The sequence below is a fragment of the Cannabis sativa genome, chromosome X, assembly GCF_029168945.1.
Source record: "Cannabis sativa cultivar Pink pepper isolate KNU-18-1 chromosome X, ASM2916894v1, whole genome shotgun sequence".
Lineage (NCBI taxonomy): Eukaryota > Viridiplantae > Streptophyta > Magnoliopsida > Rosales > Cannabaceae > Cannabis > Cannabis sativa.
The window spans coordinates 74,248,442-74,264,749 of record NC_083610.1 but is presented as its reverse complement, the minus strand read 5'-3'; the positions used below and the strand labels follow the sequence as shown (position 1 = coordinate 74,264,749).

Genomic DNA, 16,308 nt, shown 5'->3' with positions numbered 1-16,308 from the left:
ACTCTCTTTTTTCTCTCTCTTTTCGGCCAAGGCTTGGCTGTGTGTCACGGGCTCACCTTTTCAGGCAGCGGAACACCCGTGCGGCACCTTGACTTCTCTAAGCCAAGGTCAGCCTTCCAACCATCCGAGTAACAAAGGGGCTCATTTTTCGCGCGACCGTGTGCCTCGTGCACACTTCCGTCTTTCGAACAACTCCCGCCGAGTCATGCTCGCAAGCATCCATGAGTGCATTCATGCATCGAGGCTCTCTAGCCAGGATACTCGCACTGTCCATAGGTTCCCACCATGGTAAGACAAATCCCAACACTGACGCTCACCTTGTCACTCGTGACCAAGGTAGCATGTGTGGCGAGATGCCAACACCAAGTCAACGTGCCAACGCCTCTATCATGCCCCATTCGATACTGTCTGAATAGTCTCTCTCGTCGCCCAAGGACTCCCATACGTCCATGGACCAATCCTCAAGGCGCCATGCCTCCACGCATGTTGGTAGGCCCTCAAGACAAGCCACCAAACCAGTTGCATACATTAGACCTCTGTCCCTTTCCAACATGTTGCATCCGTCCCATGCGCGTATGCAAACTAGCCCACGAATGACTACCCGTGTCATCTCGTGTTGAGACTCGTGGCCTAGGCGCACCACGACGTCTCTTGGAGGATCTAGGCGACGTCTCGTGCAAGCGGCATACCGGCAAGCCACGGGAAACGTACCATTGAACCTCTGGCGGCATTCTTCGACGCACTACCGGGTCGGCCCGATAATGTCCATGAGTACTCCAACTCATGGAGACATATGAGTCCCCTCGTGGTCATCATATGCCCGCCCTACTAGCCCCCACTGGCTAGTAGTAGCTCACTTAGCACCAAGGTGCAAGGGGTGGTGGAGAGCTGACACCAGAGTACCCCCTTAAAGAGCATTCTGAGCTTTTAGCCTTCTACCAGGAACATAAATGATTTTTGCTCTGTAGACATATGGGAAGCACCATATACCAAATCACCTAGTTTCGCCAAACCGATTGCACCATTCTATTTGTAGACCCAAATAAATGGTGAATACCAAGTCCCGTCCCGATCCGGACAATATTGAAGATATTTACGAAAATGCCACTGCATACAAACTAAGCATCAGCATGCCACCTGCATGCACCACAACATGCGCCACCACTTGACCACCACTTGGCCAACTTGTGGGCATCACTTAGCTTGTAACATGCCATCATAGACTGCACGTAACATTCTCCCCCACTTCAACATGTCGATGCCCTCATCGACGGACCGGAGGCAAATCCTCCTGATCTCGACTCCTAAGCTTATCCCAAGCTTCTCCCGAATCCTAAGTCTGCACTTGTCCCCCTACCTCCGTAGAACCACCCTCTTGGTGATGATCTCGCACACCCACTCTTGGACTTGATCAAAGACCCTGTGCCACTGTCGCTATTCAGATCCACCCATGCAGTAGTGCCTCTGCACTAGAATACTTCCCCCTACATGAACTCCTCCGAGTCCATCACAGTGTCCCTCCAGTCAACCAAGTAGCCCTTGCAACACTGACCCTGAAGCTACCACATCCTCTGATTGCAGCTCACTCGCCAATCGTCCAATGCATACTCCTTTTGACACGGATTAAGTATGGTGCACCCCTCGGGGTGAGGTTCGCAAACCAACCGTTCCCAACGGCACCTACAAAACACGCTTCCACTGAAGCTAAGTCCCTCTGGACAAGTCCCTCTGGAAACTTCACATGCCAACTCTATGGCGCACCATCCTCCTGATGGCGATCGAGCAAGACACACTCATCGCAGGATAAAGTTTGGTGCGTCCCACCTGGACGAGGCTCGCAAGCCAACTGCACCCAATGCAGCACCAAGTGCACTCTTGCACCCAATTTCTTCGCGAAGTTGACAACATTGGCCCTCTGGCCCAACCGCATACCCACGGCTTCATGCAAAGGTCCCACTGACCCACTGCATACTTGCTCCTCTGAGCTCCTGCTTGTGTCGGCTCCCAAAATTGTGTCACAAGTTTATCTCCCAAAATCAACCCTGCATCCTCTGATGACTCGCTAATTTTCGATGAACTTGATGACACCCAGTCTTACTCTTAAGACTTGAAGTCATCCCAATCCGCTATCTCCCATCGACATATGTTCTCTGAACCATTCGGCTTACAGTGTCCCATACAACACCAGTGTTCCCATAAACACAAAACATGCCCATAACATGCCGCAAACTAGCTCAGTCTTGATCTCAGTCTACGCCCTTGCATATTGTCTATCTGCAGCTTGCAGCAATCATGCAAGTCTTCACCCTGAACAAACCATCTGTTGTAGTGTTTCCCTCTGGATTCACATACCAAAACTGAACAAGTGCCCTGATTCTTCAAACACATGAATTAGTGGGCTCCCCCACTTCAACTTGGGAAGAACTTCTCTCTAAGAGGAATACCTCTCAAGGTACAGCTCGCAAGCTAACCGCATACTCGCATACGGTTCCTCCACTCCACATTTCACTTTGATGAAGATGTTGAACTAATGCCTCGATCATTCTGACTCTTCGCCCCTCGACATTTCAATGTTGCCTTAGTATTGTAGTCCTGCTGACTTTCACCCTAGGCCAACATTGCCATGATGTTATCTTAGTACCTGAGTCCAGCAGACTTTCACCCTAGATAACTGGCTCTGCCTGTGTCCTGAGTCTTCTTGACTTTACATCCTGAACAACAATCAATCTCCATAATACTCCTCTCAATGCTTGTAATGAATAACTAGTCTTGTTGAGTGAACCGTGAAGGTCTCTCCCCCACTTCATCTGCTGGCGTCCTCGACAACATGCCCACACGCAAATGCCTGACCGCCCCAACTCTTCATGCACACCATGTCATCTAAAAGTGCATCCCGCAGGATGTGACTCTCGAGTCAACTATCTCATTAGCACCCCTGTCGATTTCCACATGCATGCACTAACTTCCCACTCAACCATCCAACTGATTCACACTTGCATCACGTCCTTCTGGCTCTCACGGTATATTAAGTTCCAATGATGTAGCCCTCTGGTCATCATGCAAACTGTAGCACCCTTCTCGACCTTCGCAGGCCAACATGACTACTAAGTCTCACTGGCACGGCCCTCTGGCCTCCACACAAACTCTAGCGCCATCTCAATGCTTGCGCTCGGTCTTCTCAGCCCTGCTGGCTTCTTTGATGCCTTTATTCCACAACTCCGCATCTCTATCGATGTCTTTGTGTGACTTACGCCCTATGGCGATTTAACAAGCCAACACATTCCACTCAACTGCCTCGGCGCTTCCATATGGATCAAATAAAACTCGCATGCGAACACCTCCAAGTACAACCATCCTCTGACGATTGCGGCCTCTGCCCGCCTTGGTCTCCATGTGCGTCCCTCTCGACACACAATGTAGCAACTGAAGCATTCCATATCTGTCCCCATCTGAACCATCTCGGTTATCAACTCTCGACCTCTGTCGTGACTAACAAGAATCTGACGGTCCCTGCACTACTTCCACACTCCTGCCAGCAAGCTTCCTTTTCAACAAAAGCGCCTCCTGCGGCTTACAATGTCACTCAGGCAAACTTGGCCTAGTGTACCAAGCATACAACATGGACTATCCCCTCAACCTTGTCCTATGCCAACGAGTTTCAAACATTCTGTTGCGCCTCTCTACAGTTTCACGTGGTAGTTGTCTTTCTAGCATCCCTGAACTTGACTCGAAGCAACCATCCATGTCTCCTCTTTAGGATGTCCAGTATTCCCATGAAGAGAAGCAACCAAGTCTTAACTCCATCTCAGCCTACTGATCCTCTTTAAAAGGCTAACTGGCTCAACGACGTCTTGTTCCAACATTCGGACCATCTCGATCCGTCCACACGCCTACATCCTCTCTAGGATAGGCCAACCAGGTTCACCTCCCACTGAGATGAACCTGGCTCTGATACCAACTGTCACGGGCTCACCTTTTCAGGCAGCGGAACACCCGTGCGGCACCTTGACTTCTCTAAGCCAAGGTCAGCCTTCCAACCATCCGAGTAACAAAGGGGCTCATTTTTCGCGCGACCGTGTGCCTCGTGCACACTTCCGTCTTTCGAACAACTCCCGCCGAGTCATGCTCGCAAGCATCCATGAGTGCATTCATGCATCGAGGCTCTCTAGCCAGGATACTCGCACTGTCCATAGGTTCCCACCATGGTAAGACAAATCCCAACACTGACGCTCACCTTGTCACTCGTGACCAAGGTAGCATGTGTGGCAAGATGCCAACACCAAGCCAACGTGCCAACGCCTCTATCATGCCCCATTCGATACTGTCCGAATAGTCTCTCTCGTCGCCCAAGGACTCCCATACGTCCATGGACCAATCCTCAAGGCGCCATGCCTCCACGCATGTTGGCAGGCCCTCAAGACAAGCCACCAAACCAGTTGCATACATTAGACCTCTGTCCCTTTCCAACATGTTGCATCCGTCCCATGCGCGTATGCAAACTAGCCCACGAATGACTACCCGTGTCATCTCGTGTTGAGACTCGTGGCCTAGGCGCACCACGACGTCTCTTGGAGGATCTAGGCGACGTCTCGTGCAAGCGGCATACCGGCAAGCCACGGGAAACGTACCATTGAACCTCTGGCGGCATTCTTCGACGCACTACCAGGTCGGCCCGATAATGTCCATGAGTACTCCCGACTCCCGCTGGAGACATATGAGTCCCCTCGTGGTCATCATATGCCCGCCCTACTAGCCCCCACTGGCTAGTAGTAGCTCACTTAGCACCAAGGTGCAAGGGGTGGTGGAGAGCTGACACCAGAGTACCCCCTTAAAGAGCATTCTGAGCTTTTAGCCTTCTACCAGGAACATAGATGATTTTTGCTCTGTAGACATATGGGAAGCACCATATACCAAATCACCTAGTTTCGCCAAACCGATTGCACCATTCTATTTGTAGACCCAAATAAATGGTGAATACCAAGTCCCGTCCCGATCCGGACAATATTGAAGATATTTACGAAAATGCCACTGCATACAAACTAAGCATCAGCATGCCACCTGCATGCACCACAACATGCGCCACCACTTGACCACCACTTGGCCAACTTGTGGGCATCACTTAGCTTGTAACATGCCATCATAGACTGCACGTAACACTGTGCAAGGGCTGGGTTTTGCTTGGTGATTTCAAGTGGTTTAGCTAGATCAAAGTGAATTTTCATTGAGGTATTTCTTGGCTTTAGTTTCTTACCTTGTTTTTCTTGAAATTTATGATGAAAATGGGTGTTGCATGCTTGAATCTTTGATGTTGTTGCTGCTGATTATTATTGTTGTTGTTCTTTGTTTAAATGTTGAAATAATTAGGTTTAATGAGATTGTATAGCATGCTTGAATCCTTGTTCTAGTTGGTTAAATGCTTATGTGAAAAAGTTATGATTTTTTTTGAAAGAAATGGTTCATTTTGTTCTGTGAAGTTGCTGGATGTTCTGGTGTGTTTTCAGAGGTGTTATTATGCTTGGTTAAGTAGAATTAACTAGGTTTGGATGCATGTTAGTGGATTTAACCAAGTTTGAGTTTTGGAACTCAAAGCTTGGTCTTTAATGGTGATTTTTGTATATGTGTTTTCTGGGTGGTTTTGATGCCTTGGATTTGTTCTAGGGATAGTTTAGAACAGGTCTGGAAAGTATGGGACCAATTGGGGTTGAATTGGTCGAGTTATGAGAATTTTAGTTGGCTGCCTGCGAGGAACCGGAATTCCGGTTGTGCATCCGGAATTCCGGATGAGGGTTCAGTAATTCCCAGAACCGGAATTCCGGTTGGGCAACCGGTCTGCCGGTTGGGGAATTTTTCCGAACCCTAGTTTTCCTCGTTTTTAGGTTTTTAGGGGTATTGCCATGCTTTTTATCGATAGGGAAACTTTTAGTTCTTAGTTTTAGTCCCCGGGAAGTGATTTAGCGTGTCACTTATAGCGTTGTGAATTTTATGGTTTAGGAGCCAGTAATCCGCCGCTCAGCTTCAGTTCCAGTCAGGTTGACCGGCACACCTGAAATCGGAATCCAGGTAAGATTAGTATAACAGTATGCATATGTAGATTACATGTTTAGCGTGCATGTAGGAAGCCTGCTAGATTACATTAGTTATGTATTTAGGCTTCGAACCATCCAACCCTGTCACGTCGGTACAGGCTGGAGTATGACCAGCAGCCGGAGTATGACCGGTTCGACCGATCAGGCTGACACTTGGTTGGTGGTTCGGTGCTATTGACCTATCCGTCGGTACATGTGGAGTATGACCGGCGGCACGGAGTATGACCGGTTCGACCGATCAGGAGGATACTTGTCAATAGTACCGTCCCCTGAACGTTCAAAACTCAGTACCATGTTGGACATGGCAGTAGTGGCTCAGTACCATGTTGGACATGGCAGTAGCGGGACTCAGTATCGTGTTGGACACGGCAGTTAGAATTATGTATGATATTATTATGCTTTTCTTACTGAGTCTGTCGACTCACAGTTTATGTTCATGTGTAGGTAAAGGCAAGGCTATAGCTGATGGACCGTGAGCGAGCTTATGAGATTGTACATGTCGGGGCGGTTAGGCCTGGAGCGTACGATCCTCGGGACAGCAAGGCTGAGATTTTTTGTAACTGTCGTTAGACGACTTTTATTTTGATGTAATAGTTAAACAGTTAAACTTTTTGTAAATATTTTTATAATCGGGATCCCGAGTCTTTTGTAATATGTTTTACAAGTTTAATCAAAAAGCAAAATTTTAATTAATCACGTTTTTCCATAAACCTCGTTGATTAGCAACGAGCTGCACAGTACGTTTAAAAATCACGTAATACGCCTAAGGTAGTTAGGGTGTTACACTTTTCACATAGCTGCCTTTCTCATTAATCAACTACCCACCCCAGTTTTACAAAATCAATCTCCTTCTGAGTATCTGTTTGGTCAACCTCCTGATTACAACATTTTGAAGCCGTTTGGCTGTTCTTGTTATCCCCATTTAAGGTCCTACAATAACCACAAAATGGAGTTTAGATCTCAGGAGTGTATCTTTCTAGGGTATTCTTCAGTGCACAAAGGATATCTTTGTGAAAATCCCTCAGGCAGACTGTTTATTAGTCGGCATGTGGTCTTTGATGAGAATTCATTTCCTGCAACAACACTTCAGCAAGCATCTCAATAGGTAAATTCTCATGTTATATCTCATTTACCTACTGCTAATTTCTCTACGGGTGCATATAAGCATGCTGAAACTAATTTTGGTGCATTTCCTATTGTGGCCATTGGTTCTGGTGTCAATGAGCATACGTCTCCTATAACCAACCATAATACTGATACTACTTCACCAACCATCAACATTGTGTCTCCTACACATATCTTACCATCTCATCCTCCTGAATGTAACCTAGTTGCCACAAATATACATCCTGCACCAACAAAATCTCCTTTACCACCATCTGAACCTTCCAGTTTACTCAACCCTGATCTCACCAACTCTCATCCACAACAATTAAATACCACTCAACTTAATAACCCTCAGATTATACCTAGTTCTCTACCCCCTGCTCCTTCTATTGACACAGAACCAGTGCCCCTTGTCACAGGTCAAAGGACTCACAGCATGCGCACTAGGTCTCAATCAGGCATTAGAAAGCCAAAGTCATATATGGCAGCTAAGCACCCATTGCCTGAGTCTATCTTGCCAACTGAACCTAAGTCACTAAAGGTTGCACTTACTGATCCAAAATGGAATGGGGCAATGAATTCAGAGATTGGGGCTCTACATAAGGCTTAGACATGGACACTTGTACCACTTAAATCCAACATGCATGTCATAAGATGCAAATGGGTTCATCATGTCAAACTAAACAAAGATGGCTCTCTAAACAGATACAAATCCTGACTTGTAGCAAAGGGATATCTTCAAGAAGCTGGCATAGATTTTGAAAAAACCTTTAGTCCGGTTGTTAAGCCAACAACAGTTCGGACTGTTCTGTCATTGGTTGTCTCGAATAACTGGAAGGTCTCACAATTTGATGTAACAAATTCATAAATAGGACATAATCTAATTTTAAAATTATAATTGATTAATTAAAATCAATTAACTGGATCTAGAAGCAGTATTATCTCAACTAGTGAGGGGACCATGAGCCTATATAATCGAGCTTTCAATAAGTAGATCTAGAATTTACCAAGTAAATTCCCTAACTTATTAATTTCGCCTTGCGCCACTATAAATTTGGAATTGAATAGCACTCTCAATTATATAGAACGCTCTATATGTACCACGATATAGATACGTTATGATTATCTATTGTTACAATCCTAATAGCCAAAGATTCTCTATAGATGATCTACACTGAGTAGCGATAAATTTATTGTTCTACCCTTCAACGCATTTTATCCTTAAAACACTTAGCTACTTATAAATGATATTTCAGTAAATTAATATAATGACTGAAATGAGATCTCAATCATTTATCTCTATTCAGCCAAGCTCGAAGGAAATCATCGTTTCACTTCTAAATACTTATAGAAACTATAGATTCCATATCTATGATTAGTGCTCCCACTCAATTAAACTACCATGTTCCCAAGATGTAAATATCTGCCAGAACCATTGGTTAGCATCCACGAACAACTTGAAGAACATAAATAATACAACTAAACTGAACTTAACCATATTAGGATTAAGATTCATTGACCTAAGATCAACCATTGATATTGGCTGAGAAAGATATAATGGTAAGTTTATGATATCTTATCCAAGATCAATATCGGTCCCTTCCAATGTATACTCTATACATCTGATACTGGTATACTTTGACAATGCCCTGGAAAGGACATAATACTTATCCAAGGTGTAAGTATACATTATCGCCGATTATCATGTAAGTCTAAATCCAGTGTGTTGACCTCGCTTTTAGCCAACGATAACGAGTCTATTTGATAAGCGATAAATGATTTATAATAACAAATATATGATAAAGCAATAATTATATCTTTATTGATATTTGTTTACAGAATTACAAGAATCCTCTCACACTTTACAGAGATTAAAAGAAAAATTTTCTCTCTATTATGGACTCTCTCTCTCTCTCTCTCTCTCTCTCTCTCTCTCTCTCTCTCTCTCTCTCTCTCTCTCTCTCTCTCTCTCTCTCTCTCTCTCTCTCTCTCTCAAACCTTTCACAATCACGATTTTTACTCAAGCTTTCAGTGGTTTGATTACCATGGACTACAAATGTGATAGCTATATATAGGCTTGTATAAGTTACTAAAATTAGCTCTAATTTTATCGTGACTAATTAATGCCGCTTTAAAGTCTCCGAGTCAGCTCTAGCAACATATTCCATGTCAGCTTCAGTAACGTGCTGTTAGTATGGACAATATAGAAGAGTCAATCACGACGAGACTATTTGGATGAATACAAGTACTCCAGATGGACACTCAAGTCTGACAACAAGTTATCTGGAAGTACGTCTCCTAACTCATGACAAGCTATCTGACAAGACTTTCCTTACGGAGGATAAGCTATCTGGAAGGATCATCCAGACTGGCCACAACTTCTCAAACAAAGCTTTCCGGATAGACACCAAGCTTCCCATAACTTATTTCCAGAATAACAACTAGCTTTCTGAATGGCAAGACTTGTAACAATAATCAACAGTTCACAAACATCTTTCCTAAAAATAACAAGTAACCACTTAATCTAATAGAGTGGTGTAGCAACGCCATTATTAAAACTATAATCAAAATAAAAAAATAAAAAAAAACAAATTTTTTTTTTTTTCATAAAATAAGAGACCAAAAATCAATCCAAATCTTTACCACCACAAATCCGAAACAACTCAACACCAGCTCCATACCTTTTCACCAACACTTAAAATTAAAGTGATATATTACATATCATTCTATATAAATAGATAAAATTATTTATTTACAACTATACTTGATTTAAATTGTACACTAATTAAAAATAAAAACCAAAATAAAAAATTGTACATTATTTCTTACTAAAAAACAAATTGTGTACTATTTAATTAAAAAAAAAAACTATAATTATACACCTCATTTATTGTCAAATTAAATTTTGATTTCTTTTCAATAAATAAACGTAAATTAAAAATTTTACTATAATCTCATATATAAAAAGCTTGGATATGAAGAATTAATTTAAAAATACTTCATATTTTTTTATTTATATGTACTAAATTATATTTTTTAAATTTTTTAGGTCGTTAATTTTTTTTTAATTTATTAAAATTATTGGATTTAAAGGTTTTTATCTAATTTTAGTAATATGACAATTGTCCATATAATATGAATCATGTCTCTCAAACTTTAATATTTATAAAATTATGCCCTCTAAATTTTAACATGTATCGAATTATGTTACCTAAATTTTCATTCACATGAGACTTTTTTTAATAAAATTGAGCAAAAATTTTTAAATCTAACAATCTCAATAGTTTAAAAAGAATTTTTAATGATTAAAAAATTAAAAAGACATAATTCCTCAAAATCTAAATTAGTTATATTTTTATATTGTATATTATTTTTTTTTACTATGGTTGTACATCAATTGTTAGGTCATCGATCCCCTTCAACAATGAATATCACTATGCTATCTTTTCTACTACGTTCATTTCCTTCTTCTTCTTTTATTTATATATATTTCTGCATATGCAAGTAGAGCCCCTCATAACAAAACAGTGGTTGGTTTAACAAACCAATCTAATAAATACAAATCTATGGATTGATCTGAAAAAGCAAGTGGCGAGCTTACTGGAAAAGCATCTGAACACGTGTAATTACATCATTATTACAACAATTGAATTAGCTCTTTTAAGTTAGTGAGTCCGAACGCCACGTGTCGATCATGCAATGTGTCGTCATGTTGTGCGTCACGAACCTCTATAAATATCTTCCAAACAACCAAGATATTTATGGTTATGGCCTTGGCCTTGGGGAAGAACAACTACCAAAGTATATATAATTTCGAGGTCTTTTATTTATTTTTAAAGTAGCACCTTTCTTTGTATTTTTTCTCATTTTTCTTTACAACGAATATTGTTATTATTATTATTTTACTGAGATTATTGTTAGGGGTGTATCTTTAGTCGTATATTACAAAAGTATATTTTTAAGATGTATTTATAATTAATATATACTTTATTGACAGTTTATACACAGTTTGAACAAGATCCTAACTTACTAGAAAATTCTTTAAAGTAAATCTTCGTAATTTTTATTTTTGTACTTATAGAATCGTGAGCAGTAAGTATGATTTTTTTTTTTATAAAAAATGAAAGTTTAGCTCCAATTTTCTCCTCAATAAATATGATCTAACAAAATAAGAAAGGGAAATTTGAAATTCTATGCTTAAAATACCATGTTATTTTTTCCCTAAATGCAAACTTATTAAAATTGGTAATATATGACCAATTTACCAATTTTCCTAATTTACCCCTCTCATTTGAAACCATCAACCTCTCTCTTCCTCACTCTTCTCTCAGCCGCACTAAAAAACCCAAAACCCCAACTCAGCCACAGCCGTCGAACCTGAACCCCGATCACTCCGGCGTGGAACCTGAACCCCAACGAACGTTGTACCCCGAGCAACTCGCAACCTAGTCCGAGCAACTCGCAACCCCGACCCCCACTCCGAAAATGTCAAAGGTAAGTGGTTTTTTTTTTTGTTTTTTTTCTTAGAAATGGTTTACAGATTTATTTAGTTTGAGTTGTGAAATATTATTGGTAAGATTTAAGAAATTTATTGTGAAATGGGATTCGGATTTAAGAAATCCGTAAAAATTGGATTTCGACTGTAAAAAATGGTGAATATGGCGTTCGGATTTGGGGAAGAAGGCCGGCCCGATAGTGGAGGTGGTCCAATGGTCCGATTACGGGCCCGAGTATGGGTCCGATGGTCCCTTTGGCTCGGGTCCGATGGTACGATTAAATGGGTCCGATTGGGGGGGTTCGGCTGTGTTCTGTATGGGCAGCCAATCGGACCCATCGGTCCAATTGGACCCAATTTTTTTTTTCGTTTTTTTAAATATTAATGGGGCCGATGCTTAGTAATTGTTTTGTATGGGTCCGATGGCTACCAATCGGACCTCACAGTGGGTCCGATTCGTAGCCATCGGACCTGTGGGTTGATTTTTTTTTTTTTTGGTTTTATTAATTAGTAATTATTATTTATTGAATATTATTTTTTTTATTAATTATTGTTTTAGTATTAATTATTGTTTTAGTATTAATAATTGTTTTATTATTAATTATTGATTAATGTTTTTTTATTAATAATAATTTTATATTATTTACTAGGTATTGTTTTATATTAATAGTTGTTTTATATTAATTATTAATTATTTTTTATTATTAATTATTAATAATTGTTTTACATTAATTATTAATAATTGTTATATTAATAATTTGTTTATTAATAATTATTTTATATTAATGATTGATAATTATTTTATTAATAATTTTTTTTATTATTAATAATTAATTATTGTTTTGTTATTAATTATGAATTAGTGTTTTTTTTTCTATTAATAATTATTTTATATTATTTACTAGGTATGGTTTTATATTAATAATTGTTTTATATTATTAATAATTATTTTTTATTATTAATTATTAATAATTGTTTTACATTAATTATTAATAATTGTTATATTAATAATTTGTTTATTAATAATTGTTTTATATTAATGATTGATAATTATTTTATTAATAATTTTTTTTATTATTAATGATTAATTATTGTTTTGTTATTAATTATGAATTAGTGTTTTTTTTTCTATTAATAATTATTTTATATTATTTACTAGGTATGGTTTTATATTAATAATTGTTTTATATTATTAATAATTATTTTTTATTATTAATTATTAATAATTGTTTTACATTAATTATTAATAATTGTTATATTAATAATTTGTTTATTAATAATTGTTTTATATTAATGATTGATAATTATTTTATTAATAATTTTTTTTATTATTAATCATTAATTATTGTTTTGTTATTAATTATGAATTAGTGTTTTTTTTCTATTAATAATTATTTTATATTATTTACTAGGTATTGGTAAAATGAGAGGGGTATTTCAAATTGGTAATTTTTTTTTTATTATTAAAGAAACAATAATTGTTGTATTTTTGTATTATTAATTATTAATTATCGTTGTTGGTTTTTTTTTTTTAGGGAAGTGCACATCTTATAATTCCAGTGTCGGACCATTACATTGGCCGTGTCACATGGCACGGGGGTAGTTACTACTACCCGGAGATTAAGGCTAAATTTGAAGAATTTAACCTATTGGACAGGGTGAGGGAATCCCCTTTCAAACAGTTTTTCGAGAGAGCGCCCATACAATTTTCTGGAGCATTTTTTCATCAGTTGATGCTTCACAAAATAAAATCTGACAAGCCGGACGAGGTGCATTTCTATGTGGGAAGGAAGAGATGTAGATTTGGGAGGGTGGAGTTCGGCTTGGTCACCGGGTTAAACTTATTGCCCGGCCCTACTGAGGAAGACATCAAACAAAATGGAAGCTCTGACCGGTTGATTCAGGAATATTTCAACGGTAGTGCTTCGATCACCTTCGGCCAACTGCGCACAGTTTTTGAGAGCTGCACAGAAGCTGATGATGTTTACAAGTTGGGGATGGCCTTGTTTGTTATGGGCGTCCTCACTGGTAAGGAGGAGAAGACTGCCGTTCCTCCTTTTGTGATAAGAATGGTTGATAACCTTCCATTCTTCTACGAGTATCCCTGGGGAAAGATTTCTTACACCAAGCTGATGGAAAGTTGTAACAAGGATTACTTGGATGTGAAGAATAAGATGTTGAAAAAGATTGAGAAGGGAGTAACTCAGAAGGAGGCAAAATACTCAGCCTACGGCTATGCTGCAGCGTTGCAGTATTGGGCATACGAGGCCATATTACAGCTGGGCAACGAGTATGCAGTGAGGAGGTCGCATGGCTTTCCGAGAATGGTCAACTGGGAGAGTAAGCCGAAAACTACACTCGGGAAGGATGAAGTGACCAGATTATTTGCTAAAAATGTAAGTTTGTTACGCTTTATTTTGAATTCATGTTAATTTCCATATATTATATTAATATATTTGTTATATTTTTCAGTTGACAGTGTACTCCGTGTTATGTCCTCGGCCGAACGAGATTGAGTTTGTGAGTTACATAACCGGGGGTCAGCCTCCGTTATTTGTTGACTTGGAGGAACTTGTGTTGGGTGAGGATGGGCAACCAACACAGGATGCTTTGCGAAGCCAGGCCGAAAAGCTTGCCTCCACATTGGAAGAACGAGCGGAGGCAGCCCGAATATTTAAAGACTCTACACCACCTCCACCGTCTCCTCCACGTGCATCGCCCGCAGTTCCAGATGGGTCTGGTGTTGACCCATCTCCAGCTTCAGTTCCTGATGGGTTTGGTGTTGCCCATCTGCAGCTTCAGTTCCTGATGGGTCTGGTGTTGACCCACTTGCAGCGTCACAGGGTCCTCCTGTTCCCCCGTCAGCTTCCATTCCCAGCACCTCGGAGGCTCGCGATCCAGTATACCCTGCCATTTTGGCAAGGTTGGAGACTGTGGAGAGGGGGCAGGCCGCTCTGCTAAGAGGACAAACAGCGATTATGGATCAGTTGAAGACCATAATGACGCTCCTGCAAGATCCTGGAAGGCCGGCAGCAGATTCACAGCCACAGCCACAGCCACAGCCACAACCGGAAGATGACTTTATTCTCCCAAATGATTACCAACCGGATGATGATGACATGTTCTGTACACCTGAGAAGACGAATATCACCAGCATCGGGGATACTCAGGATTCTGAGGTGCAGGTGTTAGAGACAGCTCCAGAAGTCATGGAGAACCGGAGGAAGAGAAGGCGGCCTAGGTGGTTCGCTGAGTACACTGAAATGAAGAAGAAGGCTAGGGCTACTTCGACACTCGTGAATGCGGACCCACTTAGAGTGGTTGATCGGAAGCTGCTCAAGACTTTTCACAATTGGGTACTCGACCAGATTGGGAACAATTACTCGAGAGAGTGCTTCACCGGTCGATACCATTCGTCTTGGTTCCTCGAACTGCATACTCCGAAATTTTGGCTTGGGAACGATGTAAGTTTTTAAGACTTTTTTACTGCTTTTGCTTTTAAAGACTTTATCTAACTCTTTTTTATTTAACTCTGACATATTTAATTTTCATGTTTTAGCATTTGGATGCGGCATTCCATTTGATGAGGAGGCGGCAACACTTTTATCCCGAGTCCTACCCGAATAGATGTGTCATAATGCCGTGTATTTTCCCAGCAGGAGTTATTGCTCGGTGGGAAGCTGCGGGTGATGACCAGGCTAACTATCAGTGGGACGAGAGCATATTAGATTTGATTCGAGGGGATGAAAGTCAATTCTTGGCCAGTTGGAAGAACAAGGAGAGAATATATATGGCCCTCTACTTCGATGGAGCAAAGCATTGGGTGGCATTAGAGATAGATCTGGATCATTGGTTGTTGAACATATTTGACTCCAGCCTCGGATCGATTTCCCCGAAATAATTCAACCGTCACCTGGCAATGTGGGAAAAATTACTACCAAATTTGCTGCTGCAGGCTGGCCTATTCGAGAGTCATGACATGATCCTCTTGCCTCAACTTACCGCCTCAGAGAGCCAGGTCAGAAGTTTCACTTCAAAAGTCATGGATCGGGCCGTTGTTCCATAGACAAAGACAAGGTAACTTAATTACAATTGATTTTTTTGTTATTTAACTTGAATTTAATTTGCACACTTTTATTCATTTACTTTTTATTGTCTCATACAGCGGTAACTGCGGGATGTACGTGATAGAGCACATCGAGCATAGTATGCTGGAGACTACGTTTGATAATGTGCACGATGAGAATATGAAGAAATTTAGAGAGCGGTGGTGTGTAGATTTGTTTTACCAGAATTTAGCATGAACAAATGTTTTTTTTATTTGGTATTTATTAAGATAACAATGTAAATGGTTTTTTTTTATTGGTATGTTTATGTTTTTTCAAGAGTTCATACAAATTTTACGCCTTTCTTTCGTGCAACAAATTATAATAATTATGTAAACATAAAATATCACAAATTCTAATGTTTAAAATAGTCCAACATTAATTCAATAACAATACATAATAGTCCAACCCATCACGATACAAATAAACTAAAATAACATTTTTAACCTCGGTAGTTGCAAGTGCTTCTGTTGTGCCCCTTGGCACCGCACATGCTACAATTTCGCGATTTGAT

At 40.3% G+C, this 16,308-nt stretch overlaps 2 protein-coding genes across 2 annotated transcripts; both read left to right on the top strand.

Annotated features, from left to right (window-relative positions):
- Nucleotides 1-11,678: 11,678 nt before the first annotated feature.
- On the top strand, nt 11,679-14,758 carry LOC133032350 (uncharacterized). Its single transcript, XM_061106268.1, has 3 exons — nt 11,679-11,687; nt 13,224-14,084; nt 14,161-14,758. Exons 1-3 carry the CDS (start codon nt 11,679-11,681, stop codon nt 14,647-14,649), a joined length of 1,359 nt encoding a protein of 452 aa, XP_060962251.1. The 3' UTR covers nt 14,650-14,758.
- Nucleotides 14,667-16,075, top strand: LOC133032349 (uncharacterized). The gene is made up of 3 exons (XM_061106267.1): nt 14,667-15,152; nt 15,248-15,765; nt 15,854-16,075. The coding sequence occupies exons 1-2, from the start codon at nt 14,667-14,669 to the stop codon at nt 15,587-15,589; spliced, it is 828 nt and encodes a 275-aa protein (XP_060962250.1). The 3' UTR covers nt 15,590-15,765; nt 15,854-16,075.
- The last annotated feature ends 233 nt before the right edge of the window (nt 16,076-16,308 follow it).